The following is a 21,022-nucleotide window of genomic DNA, read 5'->3' as shown; positions in this document are numbered from 1 at the left end:
AGAGGAGATTCCATCTGAACATGAGGAAGAACTTCCTGACTGTGAGAGCCGTTCAGCAGTGGAACTCCCTGCCCCGGAGTGTGGTGGAGGCTCCTTATTTGGAAGCTTTTAAACAGAGGCTGGATGGCCATCTGACAAGGGTGATTTGAATGCAATATTCCTGCTTCTTGGCAGAATGGGGTTGGACAGGATGGCCCATGAGGTCTCTTCCAACTCTTTGATTCTATGATTCTATGATTCTGCATTATTTTCTGAATGGGCTTGGAAGCCCTCCTCCAGCCCCTAGACCTCCACCATTAATACGACTCTGTAATTGAGGCTAGGATTTGCATTCCATTGTTATCAGAATTACAGTGGTGCATGTGGAGCAGGCGATGAGAGAGAAGGCCCTTTCAGTCTCTTCTGGAAGGCTCAGTTGAGTCCTGCACAAATTTATTTATTTATTTACAGCTGTTATATTCCGCCCTTCTCACCCCGCAGGGGACTCAGGGCGGATTACAGTGTACACGTATATGGCAAACATTCAATGCCAATCTTTGACATACAAATATATACAGACATACACAGAGGCTATTTAACTTTTTTTTTCTGGCCGCCAGGGGAGCTGTCGCTTTCATCGTCCATCTGCGATGTTGATGAAGCACTTCCGCATTCCCCGCATGCTTCCCCACTGGAATGCTTTGCTGAAGTCTTCTTTATGGCCTCATAAATCAGTTAATTTAGCCTTCCCACACTTTTAAGGTGGTACCTAATTTTCCTACTTGACAGATGCAACTGTCTTTCGGGTTGCAAAGGTCGACAACAGGCTACACACAATTGGTTGGAAACCCACTCCAACCCGGGCTGGCTTCGAACTCATGACCTTTTGGTCATTGTGATGTTTTGGTGCTAAATTAGTAAACACAGTAATTACTACATAACATTACCATGTATTGAATTGCTTTTTCTGTTGATTTGTTGCAAAACATGATTTTTTGGTGCTTAATTTGTAAAATCATAACTTAATTTGATGTTTAATAGGCTTTTCCTTCATCCCTTATTATCCAACATTTTCGCTTATCCAACATTCTGCTGGCCTGTTTATGTTGGATGAGTGAGACTCCACTGTACCTCATACCCAGATATGGAGAAGAGATCTTTCAAAATTGGGTCTCCTGCAATAGATTGAAAATAATTGTGACATTTCATAGAGCCGTTATTCTGGTACAGCTGTACCAGGAACTCCAAATTTGTTTGCTTTGCATTGAATGTTTGTTTGCAGTCATAAGTTTCAGGGACTCTGCAGATAGGTGGCTTCTTTTGGTTGCAGTCATAGGGCAAGCCGCCTGTCCATCATCATTAAGTTTTGGTCCCGCCCCTTGCTCAGGGCAATTGGGAAGGGAAGGGAGCCATTTTTTAGTTAGTCTCAGCAAGGTTAGCCAATGTACAGGATGTGTGTAAACTTCTCCTGTACAAAAGCTTCAACCTTTAAGAATTTCCCGGGTTACAGAAATTCCAACAGAAACAGAAGGGAAAGAATTTCCAGGAAAACAGCCCTAAAAACTAAAGAACTCCAGCTGGAGAACATCTACTGCCTTGCTGGTAGGTCCACTCGGCATTCGAGACGCAGTTCGACCCGGTAGCGGAGCCCACATCAGTAAGGGTTAGATTACAGTCAGCCTGGGAGAAGTTAAAAAGGGGATTTTCCTTTAAAGAATAAGTTATTGGAGACAGTTGCCTGTCCTTCGTGGGCAAGATTAGGAATTCACCAGTTGCCTAAAAGCTTGGAATCATTTGCTTAACTTTACTGAAGACAAGAGAAGTTTCTGTTTGATTGTTCATTAATAAAAGACTTTGTTGCACTTCTGAAGCCATCTAAAGACTATTTGTGGTGAAAACCTCTGAGAACTTCTCTTTGGGCCCCCTGGCTTCCCACTGGGCAAAGTTTGCGCGTCCTGTTTTAAAGACAATTCTTTACAGGATCAGCGCGCGACAGAACAGTAGTGAAGCAACCAAGTTACAGTAGATCTGACAAAGGCCTCCGATAGCAGCTCCGTTGCATAGCATCCAAAATGGCCCAGCAATACCAAGTGAAGTCCACCTGAATAAAGGCTGAAAACCAGTGTGTTAAATCATGGGTTTTGCTGCCTTTAAAAATAAGTTCAAATCTCACGTTTCCATTAGGTTAGTTTCTTGAGTTGTTTTTGTACCCATTTGTTGTTTAAACTGCACTTCCCTCAGAAAAAAAAATATCTAAAGTATTTCACGGGTTGATTCACACTTGTCAAGAGATAGTGATACCCTCGCCTGTAACTGTCAACATTTTTCCTTCACTTTTCTCTAATTCTTTTAGACCGAAACAGCTGTGCAGTTCATATTTCCCTTACAGATTCCTCCTCCCAAAAAAACCCTGTAATATAGATAGGGCAAGGAAGACATTTCTGTCACATCTTCTTGTACCACATAATTTTGTATAATGATTTATAAATTACCAGTAATCAAGATTTTGTGTTCCTGCTTGCCGAGCGCATTCCACCCGTGACATATTTTTCTGTGGCAAGTGCAGTCGGCTGCTTTTTATAGAACCGTTCGGCATGAAGCTCTTGGGAAGCGAGGAAACAGTTGTTGACATTTGGACGTTTCCATTGTGTTTCATTGATATAATTTAGAAAACAGAAGCAAGACTCTCTGGGTGCCATTATGGGATTGTTTCTTCTATTTTGAAATTCACTTGAATTCCAGCGAGTCTTTGAAGTACAATGTGACAGTTCTGTGAGAGGGAACAAGGGGTGTGTGTGTATGTGTGTGTTGGTGTGTGTATGGGAAAAGTCAGCTTTCTCTTGCGCTGCAAAGAAGCCAATTCTGGTTGCCTGGAGCTTGGGCACACTGGGTTGAAATATATGAATTTCAGATGCTTACTCCTGAAGATTTTCTATCCAGAAGTAGAGAAATGATTAGGTTCTTGTGGGTTTTTTTCGGGCTATATGGCCATGGTCTAGAGGCATTCTCTCCTGACGTTTCGCCTGCATCTATGGCAAGCATCCTCAGAGGTAGTGAGGTCTGTTGGAATTAGGACAATGGCTTTATATATCTGTGGAATGGCTGGGGTGGGGCAAAGAGCTCTTCTCTGCTGGAGCTAGGTGTGAATGTTTCAACTGACCACTTTCATTAGCACTTGAAGGCCTGGCTGAGCCTGTGGTAAAAAGGTGAACCCTTTTGCAAAGATTTTCCCAGGCTCAGCCAGGCAATCAAGTGGTTTCAACTGACCACTTTCATTAGCACTTGAAGGCCTGGCTGAGCCTGTGGTACAAAGGTGAACCCTTTTGCAAAGATTTTCCCAGGCTCAGCCAGGCAATCAAATGCTAATGAAGGTGGTCGGTTGAAACATTCACACCTAGCTCCAGCAGAGAAGAGCTCTTTGCCCCACCCCAGCCATTCCACAGATATATAAACCCATTGTCCTAATTCCAACAGACCTCACTACCTCTGAGGATGCTTGCCATAGATGCAGGCGAAATGTCAGGAGAAATGCCTCTAGAAAATGGCCCTATAGCCCGAAAAAACCCACAAGAACTTAGTGATTCAAGCCATGAAAGCCTTCGACAATACAGAGAAATGATTACCTTTTTAAAGAAAGTAAGGCTTGGGCAGGTGCATGATTCAGGTTTCATGGTCCTCACTATTTTCCCAATTTATGGGCTTGAGCTCTTGAAAGCATAACATCAAGGCTGTGAGGGATCACATTTTTAAATCAAATTTTATTATTTATTTGTTTATTTATCTACAGCTTTTATATTCCACCCTTCTCACCCCACAGGGGATTCAGGGCAGATTACAGTGTACACATATATGGCAAACATTCGATGCCAATTTTTGACATACAAACATATACAGACATACACAGAGGCTATTTAACTTTTTCTGGCCGCCAAGGGAGCTGTCACTTTCATCATCCATCTGCGACGCTGATGAAGAACTTGCGCAATCCCCGCATGCTTCCCGCTGGAATGCTTTGCTGGAGTCTTCTTTATGGCCTCATAAATCAGTTAATTTAGCCTCCCCACACTTTAAGGTGGTACCTTATTTTCCTACTTGACAGATGCAACTGTCTTTTGGGTTGCAAAGGTCGACAATAGGCTACACACAATTGGTTGGAAACCCATCCAACCCGGGCTGGCTTCGAACTCATGACGTTTTTGGTCAGAGTGATCTTAATGCAGCTGACACTCAGCCAGCTGCGCCACAATCCTGGTGCTGTTTGAAGGCAACCATGAGGTTGATGTGGCCTTGATGAAAACGAGTGTAATGTCCCTTCTTTGTTCATGTTTTGGAACAACAAAGCATTCCTCTTCTCCTTTAAGGTTTCTGGGCTGACTCTTAGGGTCAGTTAGCACCAATTAACAGTGGTTAACCGCACTGAAGGGATCCCAGTTGGCTCTTCAGCTAGCCTTGTGCTGCGAAAAGCAATCAGGCCAGCAAATTCTAATGGACCCTTCAACAACGTAGCTCACTCTTCTTGCCATTTGACATCAGCTCAAGTAGCAAAGGACATGCCAAGTACGTCAAATCCAGCTTTCAGGGAAGCGTGGTTTGAAGGAACTTGGCATCGCTTTCCTCCGGATAAGGTCAGCCCAAGACCTTGTGCTACCTGAGGCAAATCACAACATGACAGGGATATGAATAAAGCCCAATTAGGCGACTGTCTGACTTCAGCACTGGTGACAGGACAGTGTTAACGGGACAACAGGCTACTTGGAACAGTTGAAAGCTCCATTTTTGCCAGGTGCCAGGTCAAGAAGGTGAGATGGGCAGGGAGCTTGGGGATAATGACGAGGAAGGTGCCACCTCCGTTGTCATCTTTTGAAACAGCCCTCTCTCTGCCTTCCCCAAGTTCCCTTAGAGATTGGTGGTGCAATGCCTGCTTGCCATCCCTTCTGTTCTGTGATGCCGTCCTGAATTTGTGGGGCTAATGTGGGCTCTTCTTCTCCTGATCTCTGTTTATTCATTCCCCTGTAAGCAAAGCCCTCCTCGGTTGCAGTTATGGGAATATGTCACAGTTATGTAAATTGCCAAATCTCGCTTTAAGCACTATGTTAGCCACAGATTGTTCAAAAAAAGAGAAATCCCCGCACCACTTTCGAGACCTGCTTTTTAAAATTCCCTGCCTGTAGCTGGAACTAATAAGCAAGCCCTTTCAGCCAGCACAACAACAAGGTTAAATCTGTATATATAACCATATTGGTGACAATTCTGTTTTGGTTATATTTGGACTTTTGTAATTGAGCTTAAAATGTCCTGGCAGGTCTATGTGGCCGGGTTGTAAATGGGAACGGTCTCTAAAGTGCTTTCTTTTTAAAAATCAGCTCTTTTCTCTCCTGTTGCCTTTCTAGCTCCTGGCCTGGCCCGTTGATGCACCAGAAACTGTAACTACCGTCACTATCACTCCAGATTTTCATGGGGTTCACAGTGGCTATATATCCAACCTGAAGAAATTTACTAGTTATTACACATCAATCCTCTGCTTCACCACCCCAGGAGATGGGCCACGAAGTCCACCACAGCTTCTCAGTACTCATGAAGACAGTAAGTATGGAATTGCCCATGTCTGTATACACATTCTCTATTTATTTACTTATTTTGTATCAAAAGCATTGCATAAATTCATATAAAACTGATAAAAATAGAAGGAGTGCAAGCAGCTAAATATCTTTGGATGAAAAAACGGGCAACAGAAACCACATTGTCTGTAGCCTCCAACAATTCTTCCTCTGTGCATGAGGCAGGACATTGTGGACAAGCATACAGATGCAGAGTTGGCTGTTCTGCTCCATAGTCGCACAAGGTGGAGGATTCTTTTAGGTAGTGCCATTTTGCCAGGTTGCCTTTTGATCTACCCACTCCACTTCTGAGTCTGTTCAGGGATTTCCAAGTTGCCCATTCTTGGTTTGCCCCTGGAGGAAGACCCTTGTGGGGGGCCATCCAGTTGGGATTTCCTGGTTTAGCGGCACTGGGATGCCCTTGTTGATGCTGGGAGCACATTAGGAGGAGTGGAGGCTCTCATGAAGCCTTCCCTTGATTTGAGTCTACTGGGAGGCGTACCTGTCCAAACGTATCTCCTTCTATGTCCCACCTTGGAGCTTAAGATCTTCTGGGGAGGCCATCCAGTTGGGATTTCCTGGTTTAGTTGCCCACTGGGATGCTCTTGCTGATGCTGGGAGAACATTAGGAGGAGTGGAGGCTCTCATGAAGCTTTCCCTTGATTTGAGTCTACTGGGAGGCGTACCTGTCCAAATGTATCTCCTTCTATGTCCCACTTTGGAGCTTAAGATCTTCTGGGGAGGCCATCCAGTTGGGATTTCCTGGTTTAGTTGCCCACTGGGATGCCCTTGCTGATGCTGGGAGAACATTAGGAGGAGTGGAGGCTCTCATGAAGCTTTCCCTTGATTTGAGTCTACTGGGAGGCGTACCTGTCCTAATGTATCTCCTTCTATATCCCACTTTGGAGCTTAAGATCTTCTGGGGAGGCCATCCAATTGTGATTTAGCTGCCCACTGGGATGCTTTTGCTGATGCTGGGAGAACATTAGGAGGAATGGAGGCTCTCATGAAGCTTTCCCTTGATTTGAGTCTACTGGGAGGTGTACCTGTCCAAACGTATCTCCTTCTATGTCCCACCTTGGAGTTTAAGATCTTCTGGGGAGGCCCTGCTCTCGGCCCTGCCTCTATCACAAGTGAGGCTGGTGGGGACAAGGGACAGGGCCTTCTCAGTGGTGGCCCCTCACCTGTGGAATTCACTCCCTGGGGAAATTAGGTCATCAACATCCCTCCTCTCCTTCAGAAGGAAGCTGAAAACATGGGTATGGGACCAGGTCTTTGGGTAATCTGGCAGACTGACAAGGTAATGACGACCAGCATTTGGAAAGGACTATCGTAATGGTGAATGGACTTACGGATTTTAGAACTCGGTGAATGTTGGCCACTAGATTGGCTTTTAGTTGTTATTATATTAATTGAATGTTTTAACTTGTGGTTATTTTTGTTATGTATTTTATCTGTTGAACTGTTGGCATCGAATTGTGCCGGTTGTAAGCCGCCCTGAATCCCCCCTTGAGGGTCAAGAAGGGCGGGGTAGAAGTGCCTGAAATAAATAAATAAATGATAGCTATGCAGTGGGTGGCTTTCACAGTGTTCAACCTTTTTTGCTTACAGTTAGCAGCAACTTCCCATCACACATTGGGGTGTGTGTGTGGGGGGGGGGGGGGGCAGTGCCAGCAAGCTTGTAGAGCTTTATCAACAGGTGTAGGTTTAAGACATCCTGTGATTATTCTGCATGTTTCATTCAATGCTATGTTCACTTGCTTCACTTGGGCAGACTTGTGCCAAACAGGGCAGGCATACATGACAGTTGAGTCAGACAAGATGTTCTTACTAATTTTGGGTCTGCACCCCATGCACTGCCAGTAAGTGACCACAGGATGTTATTGCATGCAGCTACTTCATGCTTGGTGTTCATGCATTGTTTCTGATATGTTAGTGTTCTATCTAAGGTGACACCGAGATACGTTCTCAATGAATCCTAGTCTTGGAGGGAGCATTACAGGCAAGAAGTCTACCTTATTCCTGTCAGCATCTCCAGCCATTGGTTATACATCTTCTGATTGAATATCTATAATGAGAAAGAGACCAACTCACCTTACTCCTTGAACAATCTTACTCCATCCATGTTCAACGTCTACACAAATGGCCAGCCACTGCCAGAAGGGACAGAGAGCTTCATCTATGCTGATGATCGTGCCATTACTGCTCAAGCAGGGAGCTTTGAGATGGTTGGACAGAAGCTCTCTGAAGCTCTAGGTGCTCTTACTGCCTATTACAGGGAAAACCAACTGATCCCTAATCCATCTAAAACACAGACATGTGCCTTTCACCTTAAGAACAGACAAGCATCCTGAGCTCTGAGGATCACCTGGGAAGGAATCCCAGTGGAGCATTGCAGCACACCCAAATATCTGGGAGTCACTCTGGACCGTGCTCTAACCTACAAGAAGCACTGCCTGAACATCAAGCAAAAAGTGGGTGCTAGAAACAATATCATACGAAAGCTGACTGGCACAACCTGAGGATCACAACCAGACACAGTGAAAACATCTGCCCTTGCGCTATGCTACTCTGCTGCTGAGTATGCATGCCCAGTGTGGAAAATATCTCACCACACTAAAACGGTGGATGTGGCTCTTAATGAGACATGCCGCATTCTCACGGGGTGTCTGCGCCCTACACCACTGGAGAAATTACACTGCTTGGCCGGTATTGCACCACCTGACATCCACCGGGAAGTAGCAGCCAATAGTGAAAGGACCAAGGCAGAGACATCTCCAGCTCATCCCTTGTTTAGGCATCAGCCAGTACGTCAACGACTTAAATCAAGAAATAGTTTTTTAAGATCTACAGAGACACTCGCTGGAGCACCACAGCAACCGAGAGTCCAAAAGTGGCAGGCTCAAACCCAGAATGTCAATCAATGGCTGATACCAAATGAGAGACTCCCCCCTGGGCACACAGAAGACGGGATGACTTGGAAGGCGCTGAACAGACTGTGCTCTGGCACCACGAGATGCAAAGCCAACCTCAAGAAATGGGGCCACAAAGTGGAATCCACAACATGCGAGTGTGGAGAAGAACAAACCACTGACCACCTGCTGCAATGCAACCTGAGCTCTGCTACATGCACAATGGAGGACCTTCTTGCAGCAACACCAGAGGCACTCTAAGTGGCCAGATACTTGTCAAAGGACTACTAAGCTTGCAAACTCTGTGTCTTCTGTATGTTTGTTTGTTTGTTCTGTCAAAAATGTAATACAACTGTTTGGTTGCCTGACACGATAAATAAAATAACCTTACTCCTTCATAATTGACCCATCATTGAATTTCTCTTAATGTTCAACCAAAAATAAGATTTGATTCTAACTTCTGGAGCAACAGAATATAGGATTTTGCTGCTCCATGTAAGAGCTTTTTAGGTGTAAGAAGAATGTGTTTCCAAATCCATCCATCTTTCCTCATAGAAGTTTTTCTCTCCCATTAACCATCCCCTTGCCCTTCTCCCAAGCTGTTTTATGTTTTTACCAGATACTTGACCTGCAATGAACAAAGTTTATGTAACCCCAAATGGCCTTCCTAATTAGGCTGAAACCATTCATGAAATCGATTAACCAAGCAGAGAACCACAGCAGACTAAAATGTGCCTTTTCCGTAGGAGTTACTCTCTGTTGGAAGGGTATTCAGTGCATAGTTATAAATAATTTCCAGTCCTCCCTTGGGGAAATTATGTTGTTTGTCTAATTGAACCACAGTAAGTGGTTGCATTCCTTGAATTGCTTCTAAAGACTCAACTGTTATTAAATTACTGCATTATTTCCATTAATTGGCTAATTAATTGTTAAATCTAAGTTACTTTGCACGATGAAACAAACAGGAGTTTTGTGTTTGTTCGCTATATGCCTTCCGAGTGAGATGCCATAATTTGACAAGGGAATATCTGTATATGGAAACATGTGTTTAACACACACTCAGAAGACATGATTGTCCATGGTTTCTGAATATAGGTTTTCTATTTCTTCTGAAATCCTCATCCTCCATTCAGATATTATGATGTTAACCTTATGGACTGTAATTCATTCAAGGCATACATATTTACAGTAACCATGTAAATAATCATTAGTAAATTTAACATTTTTTGTTTAAAAGGGGATGTATTTGCCACATTTCTTACACCAGACCCTTTGAAAGTCAGTGCAAGATTACCATCGGTGGTGACATTGCTTTGCTTAAGCTCAGCAAGTCTAGGTCTCCTGCTGAAATAGAGTCCAGTCATAGAATCATAGTATTGGAAGAGACCTCATGGGCCATCCAGTCCAACCACCTGCCAAGAAGCAGGACAATCACATTCAAAGCACCCCCGACAGATAGAATCATAGAGTTGGAAGAAAGCTCATGGGCCATCCAGTCCAGGGAAGCAGAAAACAAGCTTGCTTCTTCTACTAGTCCAGCGAGCGGCAGCCAGATTGCTCACTGGGGCGACATACAGGGAGCATACCACCCCCCTGCTATGCCAGCTCCACTGGCTGCCGGTTCAGTTCCGAGCACAATTCAAGGTGCTGGTCTTGACCTATAAAACCCTGTACGGTTCCGGTCCAGTGTATCTGTCCGAATGTATCTCCCGCTACGTCCCACCTCAGAGCTTGAGATCATCTGGGGAGGCCCTGCTCTCGACCCCACCACTCTCACAAGTGAGGCTGGTGGGGACGAGGAGCAGGGCTTTCTCAGTGGTGGCCCCTCACCTGTGGAACTCACTCCCCGGGGAAATCAGAGCATCACCATCCCTCCTCTCCTTCAGGAGGAGGGTGAAGACTTGGTTATGGGACCAGGCCTCTGGGCAACCAGGCAATTAAAGACCAGCAGGATTGACGAAATGGTATTAAAAGCGGATTTATGAGACAGCAAACACTGACAATGTAAGGGAGGAATTTAGGTTTGTATTGATTTTATTGATTTTTTACTGGAATAATGCATGAAGCTGTTAGTAACTGTGAATTTTACTGTAAGTTGTGATGATTGTTGTGATGCTGGCATCTAATCATGCCTTTACTGTGTAAGCCGCCCTGGGTCCCCTTCGGGGTGAGAAGGGCGGGGTAAAAGAACCCCAAATAAATAAATAAATAAATAAATTGCTCCCTCCTCCCTATGACTTTGCTTCACATATTTATACATGGCTATCATGTCTCCTCTCAGCCTTCTCTTCTTCAGGCTAAACATGCCCAGCTCTTTAAGCCACTCCTCATGTGGCTTGTTCTCCAGACCCTTGATCATTTTAGTCAGCCTCCTCTGGACACATTCCAGCTTGTCAATTGTGGTGCCCAGAATTGGACACAATATTCCCGGTGTGGTCTAACCAAGGCAGACTAGAGCATGGGTAGCATGACTTTCCTGGATTTAGGCACTATACTCCTTGAAAGCCACTCCATTTCTCCATGCTGCTGAAACAAAACCCTATGGAGTCCCACCAGACGTCCTACATCATGTGATGGGCTTTGTGGCAACATGGAGAAGCAAGGAGAAGACACAGAGGAGACTGCATCTGATAAGGTCCTGAGTGTCAGCAACAAAGCTTCTCTTATCCAAACTGGACAGGAAAATGTGGATTTTTTAACACCACAATAGTACTATGGAATTGTCTTCTAGGAAGTCTCACCTGGAGCAAAGTCAAACACACTGTCCTTTGGCCCACACAGAACTTCTAATCTATTATATTTGATGTCACACTCTGTTTTTAGTATACAAAGCTGCTGTTTTGTTCCTCCTACTGTTATTGTGCAGCACAAGTAAGCCTCTCCCAGTAAGCGAGTCAGCGAGTCTCTCTGAAACCTAAAGAGGAGGATAACTACCTCACTCTGGAAATGAATGAATGAATGAATTACAATCTTCACAGGAGTGTGTATGCAAGAACGGTGAATTATGCCACTAAGATTACAAATCTTCTTTCGGTTGACAGGCAGGCAGCACCGCTTTCCCTGCCAACATTTTGTATCTCCCAGTCTTTCTAAAACAAACATATAAAACAAGATATATGTCTGGTTGAGTTGGCTATGTGTCACCCTCGCAGGACTTGTCCATTGGCAAGTTGTGAGACTACGAAGGAGGGAAATGCTATGAATGCAGCAATAAAGAAACCAAAACAAAACCCAAAGGAAGCCCATGAAGGCTTTTGAAATATGCAGGCTGTCCTTTTGGAGAATTGCCAACACAAGATACCTGGTTGTCAGCGTGGGGTGCTTCAAACCCATCTGCCCAAACTTTTCAGAACAAGTGCCAGAATGTGAAAAGGTTGCATCTATTGTCAATTTTGTGTTTTCCTTGGGGTACTGGTTTCTCAGCCTATCCAGCTGAAATCAATCACCTTTATTTGATATGGTTATATCACACCTTTCCTCCATAAAATATTACTCATCACAATGTGGAGGTAATTCTGGATTCTTGAAAGCTAGGTGAGGGAAATGAAAGCTCTGGTAGCCTCTGCCAAGCTCCATGTGCCGCACCAGTGTACAGGCGCATCAGTTAAAAGAAGCTCATCATCAGAGTATTTGGTGTGATTTCAAGTGATGTATTAGCTACAGCACTACGAACATAATGGCAGAGTGGATTTAGGTTGGAACAGTTGTGATACACATCTGAGGAAAGACTATCTATCAAATGAAACCAAAGATCCTGAACCTACAGAAAAGGAGATCCCACCTGAACATTAGGAAGAATTTCCTAACTGGGAGAGCTGTTAAGCAGTGGAACTCTCTGCCTCCGAGTATAGTGGAGGCTTCTTCTTTGAAGGCTTTTAAACGGAGGTTGGATAGCCATGTATCAAAAACAAGTCATGCCAGACTAATCTGATCTCTTTTTTCGGTAAGAGTTACAAGCTGGGTAGATGCGGGGAATGCCGTGGATGGAGCGTACCTGGATTTCAGTAAGGCCTTCGACAAGGTCCCCCATGACCTTCTGGCAAGGAAACTAGTCCAATGTGGGCTAGGCAAAACTACGGTGGGGTGTATCAGTAATTGGTTAAATGGACGAAACTAGAGGGTGATTCACCCCAATGCTTCCTCTTCGTCCTGGAAAGAAGGGTTCCGTCCTGGGCACGGTCCTGCTCAGGATCTTTATTAATGACTTAGATGAAAGGCTAGAAGGCAGGATCATCAAGTTTGCAGACGACACCAAATTGGGAGGGAGAGCCAATACTCCAGAGGACAGGAGCAGGATTCAAAACGATCTTGACAGATTAGAGAGATGGGCCAAAACTAACAAAATGAAGTTCAACAGGGACAAATGCAAGATACTCCACTTTGGCAGGAAAAATGAAATGCAGAGATACAGAATGGGGGACAATGCCTGGCTTAAGAGCAGAACATGTGAAAAATATCTTGGAGTCCTCGTGGGCAACAAGTTAAACATGAGCCAACAATGTGATGTGGTGGCAAAAAAAAAACCAATGGGATTTTGGCCTGCATTAATAGGAGCATAGTGTCTAGGTCCAGGGAAGTCATGCTCCCCATGATCCATTCTGCTTTGGTTAGACCACACCTGGAATATTGTGTCCAATTCTGGGCACCACAGTTCAAGAGAGATATTGACAAGCTGGAATGTGTCCAGAGGAGGGCGACTAAAATGATCAGGGGTATGGAGAACAAGCCCTATAAGGAGAGGCTTAAGGAGCTGGGCATGTTTAGCCTGAAGAAGAGAAGGCTGAGAGGAGATATGATAGCCATGTATAAATGTGTGAGAGGAAGTCATAGGGAGGAGGGAGCAAGCTTGTTTTCTGCTTCCCTGGAGACTAGGACGTGGAACAATGGCTTCAAACTACAAGAGAGGAGATACCATCTGAACATGAGGAAGAACTTCCTGATTGTGAGAACCGTTCAGCAGTGGAACTCTCTGCCCCGGAGTGTGGTGGAGGCTCCTTCTTTGGAAGGTTTTAAACAGAGACTGGATGGCCATTTGTCAGAGGTGATTTGAATGCAATATTCCTGCTTCTTGGCAGGAAGTTGGACTGGATGGCCCATGAGGTCTCTTCCAACTCTTTGATTTCATGATTCTATGAAAAGAGAGAAAGAGAATAGCAAGGATGCATTTAGACTAACCTTGGCCAATCCACCTTGGCAACAGCTCGGATTTTGCCCCTCTTATCTAGTAACATCAATTCTGTCTTGCTTTAGCTCTCTTAGATTGTAAGCACACTCCTTCCCATCACTATCAACCCTCTTACCTAGCAATTCCAAGGACTACCCCTGCTATTCTTTACATGCCATAGTGGCTTGTGGGGAAAGAAATGAGAGTAATCTCTTGACAGCTGGCCAAAAAGGGGAAAAAAGGAAGAAGGACGCAGTAGCAGCAGCTGTTGTAAGCAGAGAACAAGCAGCCTTGGGCCATGGTAGATGTGTGTACTTAACAAATACCAGATCAATTGTGCTGGTTTAATGTGTGTCAATGGCATTTCTGAAGCCTTACAAAATCAGATTACTTCTGAAGCAAATAATCCAAGCAACCGTTCTGCTTTGCCATCCTGGTTTTAAGTAAACACATTTAAAATTAAGCAGCTTTGCAGAAATTCAGCGGGTTAGACCATAGTCTGCGAAACACCCAGGGCAGAGAATCACTCCTCTGAGCAAAGAGGTCCCACCCAGCCCTTTTCCACCAAGCCTCTCCCACAACCAATTTGTGGAATCAGACTCCTTTAATACTGGAGTAGTAGTCGAAGAGAAGGCTGGTCTTTGCAGCCGGGCTGACTAACAGATGGTTACTCCTGAGTCATGGGGACAGGAAATCACCACATCAAGAAGCTGCTCATCTCGGCTGCATTGTCTGTTTTTCGTACCAGAGCAGCAGGGGTGGATTTCAAATGGGAAGTGGGGAATTGAAGTGGAGAGCCCTTGCGCTGCACACCAAAGAAAAATGTTTTCCCTCTCCATAGGCTTTGATAAATTAGGCCCGGGAAAATGACGGGGAGAAAAATTGGAGTGTGCGATATTACAAATTGGACATGCTATGCATGCATTTTTTCTTGTTTATTTTTTAAATAAGATTATTAAATTGCTGAGAAGGGAACACTTAAAAACCCGTTTTGAAGAGAGATGTATTGGGAACAGAAATGTGCAGCTTCCTGATTTAATTTCTGAGACCTGGGTTAAGTATTTCAGTCCCAGCTGTTTTGAGCAGGTACAATCAAGGAAGCCACGTATCTTCAAAATGCACACATCCCTCAGTTGAATGGTTAGAGAGGGGAAGGAGTGGTCAGAAAGCTATGCCTGTTGCCAGCTATCAGTCTTCCTAGAGGAAAATCCACAAACGCCGTGGAATCTAATGAAAGCTATAGAAGGATCATGGCACAGCTCCCACAAAGTGTAGCATAAAGCTGATCAAATTGATTGTTGTTCATTCGTTCAGTCGTCTCCGACTCTTCGTGACCTCATGGACAAGCCCACGCCAGAGCTCCCTGTCAGCCGTCACCACCCCCAGCTCCTTCAAGGTCAGTCCAGTCACTTCAAGGATGCCATCCATCCATCTTGCCCTTGGTCGGCCCCTCTTCCTTTTGCCTTCCACTTTCCCCAGCAGAATTGTCTTCTCTAGCCTTTGCTGTCTCCTCATGATGTGGCCAAAGGACTTCAACTTTGTCTCTAGTATCCAGTGAGCAGTCGGGCTTTCTTTCCTGGAGGATGGACTGGTTGGATCTTCTCGCAGTCCAAGGCACTCTCAGCACTTTCCTCCAGCACCACAGCTCAAAAGCATCTCTCTTCTTTCGCTCAGCCTTCCCTAAGGTCCAGCTCTCACATCCGTAGGTGACTACAGGGAATACCATGGCTTGGACTAGGCAATGGATCTTTGTTGCCAGTCTGATGTCTCTACTCTTTACTATTTTATCGAGACTGGACATTGCTCTCCTCCCAAGAAGGAAGCGTCTCTTGATTTCCTGGCCACAGTCTGCATCTGCAGTCATCTTTGCGCCTAGAAATACAAAGTCTGTCATGGCCTCCACATTTTCTCCCTCTATTTTCCAGTTGTCAATCATTCTTGTTGCCATAATCTTGGTTTTTTTGATGTTTAGCTGCAACCCAGCTTTTGCGCTTTCTTCTTTCACCTTGATTAGAAGGCTCCTCAGCTCCTCCTCGCTTTCGGCCATCAAAATTGATATGTTGTTGGAAATGATATGTGTCTGTAAAGCAAAACGAGAGAGATGACGACGGGTCTCTTATCACACCTGTGTGACAGGAATTTGAGTGAGGGAATGACTAATGATGTGAGAGACCGATGATACTGGTACATTTTTGCCGCCACCACCTCAATTTTATTGTTTGAGGAAACAAGGTGTGAATGTATTTGAGGTAATATGTGCCTAGGCTTCTTCTTTTAAGGTTCCTTTGCTTGCTGACTGGACTATAAGGATGTTCAGGCTGACTTGGTTTCACTAAGTAGAACAGACCGAGGCAGAGACCAGTTAACGATGAACTAATAAGAGGTTTATTGAACTTTAAGAAGATGACAATTCATAAAATGAGAGGTACACATGCGTATTTTTGTTACTGAGGCTCAGGCTTACTAGACATAAGGTTTCTACAGAAGGAGTAGCTTTTATTTGAGATGAGTTACCTACTTCTCACTATTCAACCCACTGAAACAGTGTGTTTCTAAGATCAGTCACCTTGGCTGTCTTACAGAGTAACCAGACTTCCTCTAGTTTACTCTCCACTATAGGGCAATAAGCCTACTTGTATTCTTTCCTTAATACAAGCCGACAAGTCTTCTCACTGACCATCCTAATCCAGTTTTACTGAAGCCCTTGTCCCTTTCTTTATTCCCTATCAGATCAACTCACTCAAAAGCTTTCTTCTCCCTTCCTATAATACTTCTTCTCTGTTGAAATCCTACTCCCTGCTCTGTTGGAATCTTTCCCTGTCTTTCTTAGAATCCCTCTCTCTGTTCTCTCTGAACCCTTCTCTTTCCCCTGTCAGAAGTGACAGCCTTTTTCACTCTCACCCAGTTGGCTGACTCTTCCCCTTGCCTCCTTGCCTATACTAAGATGTCCGCTATTCTAAGCTTCCCCACCAAGATGGAGATCCAGCCTACTGACTCTAGTCGGCAAAGGTTAGAATCTATTACAGTGTTACTTTAATATTTTGTATATTTAGATGGCCTCTGAATTAGTTTTCTCTGCAGAGACCCTCCCCCTTTGATTCCCTATGCTGATTGCCCCCGGATTATACATCCATTTAGTTTCAGTGTTTACATTTCCCACTTCAACACTTCGACTGCGCCTAGGAAAAATACATAAAATCCACCCCGGGATTGTGGCGCAGCTGGCTGAGTGTCAGCTGCATTAAGATCACTCTGACCAAAAGGTCATGAGTTCGAAGTCAGCCTGGGTTGGAATGGGTTTCCAACCAATTGTGTAGCCTGTTGTCGACCTTTGCAACCTGAAAGACAGTTGCATCTGTCAAGTAGGAAAATTAGGTACCACCTTAAAGTGTGGGGAGGCTAAATTAACTGATTTATGAGGCCATAAAGAAGACTCCAGCAAAAGCATTCCAGTGGGGAAGCATGCGGGGAATGCGGAAATGCTTCATCAGCGTCGCAAATGGACAATGAAAGTGAAAGCTCCCCTGGCAGCCAGAAAAAGTTAAATATCTGCTGTGTATGTCTGTATATGTTTGTATGTCAAAAATTGGCATTGAATGTTTGCCATACATGTGTACACTGTAATCCGCCCTGAGTCCCCTGCGGGGTGAGAAAGGCGGAATATTTTATTTATTTATTTATCGTGTCAGTGCAACCAGTCGATTATATTACATTTCTAACAGAACAAAGCAAAAAAACAAAAAAAACAAAACAGACAAAATACAAAAATTGTGAGTTTGGTAGTTGATTAAATGTCCTTTGACCAGTATCTGGCCACTTGGAGTGCCTCTGGTGTTGCTGCAAGAAGGTCCTCCATGGTGCATGTGGCAGGGCTCAGGTTGCATTGCAGCAGGTGGTCAGTGGTTTGCTCCTCTCCACACTCACATGTCGTGGATTCCACTTTGTAGCCCCATTTCTTGAGGTTGGCTCTGCATCTCGTGGTGCCAGAGCGCAGTCTGTTCAGCGCCTTCCAAGTCTCCCAGTCCTCTGTTTGCCCAGCGGGGAGTCTCTCATTTGATATCAGCCATTGGTTGAGGTTCTGGGTTTGAGCCTGCCACTTTTGGACTCTCGCTTGCTGAGGTGTTCCGGCGAGTGTCTCTGTAGCGACCAGAAGCGACCAGCATGGGCGGAATATAAAAGCTGTAAATAATAATAATAATAATAATAATAATAACAATGAGGGATTGCCTAAGTAGGTAAGTAAGTAAGTCTAAATGCATCCTTCCTATTATTTTCTCTCTCTCTCATTCTTTTCCTCTTACACACACATGAATACACAAAATTCTTCTCACCACGAGACTCTGGCTTGGCAAAGCACTTCCATTCCAGCCGGCAGCCTGTGCCAGGTATCTGCTGCTTCCTGTGAGGGAGACTGTGGTGCTGAAAACCCTCTGAGCTCATCATCCCATCCACTTTGGATCGGAGAGGCTTTGTTGCTCACAGTCAGCCTCTCGAGCAATAAAAAAAAGGCGAGGCTCGGCTTCCCAATCCCGGCAGGAGACACCCAGCTATCTTTGCTGGAAATTTGAAGAAGGAAAGAATAAGCTCTCTCCTTTGAAGAAGAGAAGAACAATCAGCTCCTGCCTGGTCGCTGCAAGAGATATCAGTCTTTCAGTGCAGAACACCAGGAAGTAAGAATAGCATCTGTGTTCTGGGTGTATCAAAACTATTGAATAATTACTTTTGAAAAAGATAGGGTCATGTGTGATTTTCTTTATTTTGCTGAGAAATGCTCTAATAAAGTACAAGGTGTAGGTACAGAAATTAAGTGGGTGTGTAATATCACGACACCAATTTCCAAGTCCTGTGTAGCTCCCCTCGCAATCCAGGCAGTAGAGCAAGAAGAGAAGTAAACAGCCCATCTCCCCTACTGCAAAGTAGGGGCGTGCAGTTTGGTTAAACCCTGTTCTGTTTTCGGTATCTGGATTTCAGTGGATCCCTAGATCCATTTTTTGGGAGCCTCCCAAATTCTGTCAGGAAAAAAAAACCGTGTACCATGCAGCTGTGGAGAAGTCCACATAGGGACCGCCAAACGCAGCGCCCAGACACGCATCAAGGAACATGAAAGGCACTGCAAACTACTCCAACCAGAGAAATCAGCCATAGCAGAGCACCTGATGAACCAACCTGGACACAGCATATTATTTGAGAACACAGAAATGCTGGACCACTCTCACAACCACCATGTCAGACTACACAGAGAAGCCATTGACATCCACAAGCATGTGGACAATTGCAACAAAAAGGAAGAAACCATGAAAATGAACAAAATCTGGCTACCAGTATTAAAAAACTCAAAAATCACAACAGCAAAACAAAAGAGGGGAAACAAACAGGCACATAAAATCACGCTCAACAAAATTTTCCCCCCAGGCACTCCCAAGCCATTGAATGCTAATCAAGGTGATCAGCTGAAACATTCACAGGTAGCCCCAGCAGACAAAAGTCCTTTGTCCCACCCTGGTCATTCCACAGATATATAAACCCATTTTTCCTACTTCCAATAGACCTCACTACCTCTGAGGATGCTTGCCATAGATGCAGGCGAAACGTCAGGAGAAAAATTGCCTCCGGAACATGGCCATATAGCCCGGAAAAACCTACAACAACCCAGTGATTCCGGCCATGAAGGCCTTCGACAATACAAAAAAAAAATAGTTTTTCAATCCAGCAACTGAAAGATCTGTTTTTGTTACGGGAAGATCCAACCCATTGGAGGCAATTGGGAACTTAACGAGTCTCCCCTTTCCATCATTTTTAGGGCATCAAGTTTAAGAAACCACCCTTTCTGGGATCCCTTTTCCTTATTTTCTTCAATGAAACCTGAATTAAAGACATCGGACTTAAGAAGCTATCCTTTCTGGGGTCCTTTCTTATATTCCTCAATAAGACCTGGATTTTGTGTTAAAACACAAAAGGGACATGCACAAGAAGTGGAAAAAGGAAAAACAAGGAGGCGATAGGGCCTCTTCGAGGAGAAGATGGGGCAATGCTGACAGGGGATAGGGAAAAGGCAGAACTACTTAATGCCTTCTTTGCCTCGGTCTTCTCACAAAAAGAAGGTCATCTTCAACCTCAGCAAGATGGAATGGATGAGGGATTAGAGGACATCCAACCCCAAATTGGGGAAAAAAGTCATCCAGGAATACCTGGCCGCTCTAAATGAGTTCAAGTCCCCTTTCAGGGCCAGATCAACGACACCCAAGAGTACTGAAGGAACTAGCGGAAGTCATTTCGGAATCATTGGCAACCATCTTTGAGAATTCTTGGAGAATGGGAGAAGTTCCAGCAGATTGGAGGAGGGCCAATGTGGTCCCAATCTTCAAGAAGGGAAAAAAGGATGACCCAAACAACGACCAATGTCCGGTCAGCCTCACGTCGATACCAGGCAAGATTCTGGAAAATATTGTTAAGGAAGTGGTCTGCAAACGCTTAGAAACAAATGCAGTCATTGCTAATAGTCAACATGGATTTATCAAAAACAAGTCATGCCAGACTAATTGACCTCTTTTTTTGATAGATCAGATGCGGGGAATGCCGTGGATGTAGCATACCTGGATTTCAGTAAGGCCTTCGACAAGGTCCCCCATGACCTTCTGGCAAGGAAACTAGTCCAATGTGGGCTAGGCAAAACTACGGTGAAGTGGATCTGTAATTGGTTAAGTGGACGAACCCAGAGAGTGCTCACCAATACTTCCTCTTCATCCTGGAAAGAAGTGACAAGTGGAGTGCTGCAGGGTTCCATCCTGGGCCTACTACCAAGAGGATTTCTTACCATTGCCTTACTAGACAGAACAGCACATCAGCGGATGCTTTGGAGAACCTTCCTGGCCCTTGTTTATCCTTGTGGCATATATGCCAAAGCAGCCCCCTTCTTCCTGTCTTCAGATATTGGGCAGCAACAATAGAGTGGAGGGATTATTTGACATTTGGGAGTGAAAATCGAGCCACATCTCTAAGCTTAGGCAGCTGAAGAGCTTATTCTTGCCTGTCTATCCTCCACATTTTTGTTGTGATGTGGCTTCTTCTGGCATAAGACAACCATTTTCTTTGACAAGATTTCTTGTACTTACATTTATCTTAGGCCAAGGGAGTGTCACTCAGTGAGCAGGGATTTGAACCCTGATTTCCTGGAGCCCTGATCCAGTATTGCAGTGCATTGCACTAGGTCTCTTCTATATTTGCATGGCGCTCCTACAAAAGGTGATGTGGCTGGATTTTTCTGCTCTTTAAAAATGAGTTTTAATAGGATTTGAGGCACAACACTCTCCTCTTCTGCTATAGTTCTAAGGAAAAGCCCTCTTCTGAAATTGAGCTTTCCAAATGAAGTG

The 21,022-nt window shown here is 44.6% G+C and overlaps 1 protein-coding gene across 5 annotated transcripts in view; it reads left to right on the top strand.

The window, feature by feature from the left end:
• LOC132782172 (protein sidekick-1) overlaps window positions 1-21,022 on the top strand; it is a 986,469-nt gene that overhangs the window by 625,615 nt on the left and 339,832 nt on the right. For all 5 annotated transcript variants that reach the window (XM_067473286.1, XM_067473289.1, XM_067473288.1 and 2 more), the window contains exon 19: window positions 5,370-5,562. In XM_067473286.1, coding sequence (XP_067329387.1) covers window positions 5,370-5,562 — 193 coding nt within the window. The remainder of the gene's footprint in view (window positions 1-5,369; window positions 5,563-21,022) is intronic.

This window comes from Anolis sagrei, chromosome X, assembly GCF_037176765.1.
Source record: "Anolis sagrei isolate rAnoSag1 chromosome X, rAnoSag1.mat, whole genome shotgun sequence".
Classification (NCBI taxonomy): domain Eukaryota; kingdom Metazoa; phylum Chordata; class Lepidosauria; order Squamata; family Dactyloidae; genus Anolis; species Anolis sagrei.
Note: the sequence above shows the minus strand (reverse complement) of the source record. Positions and strands in the feature narration are given on the sequence as shown.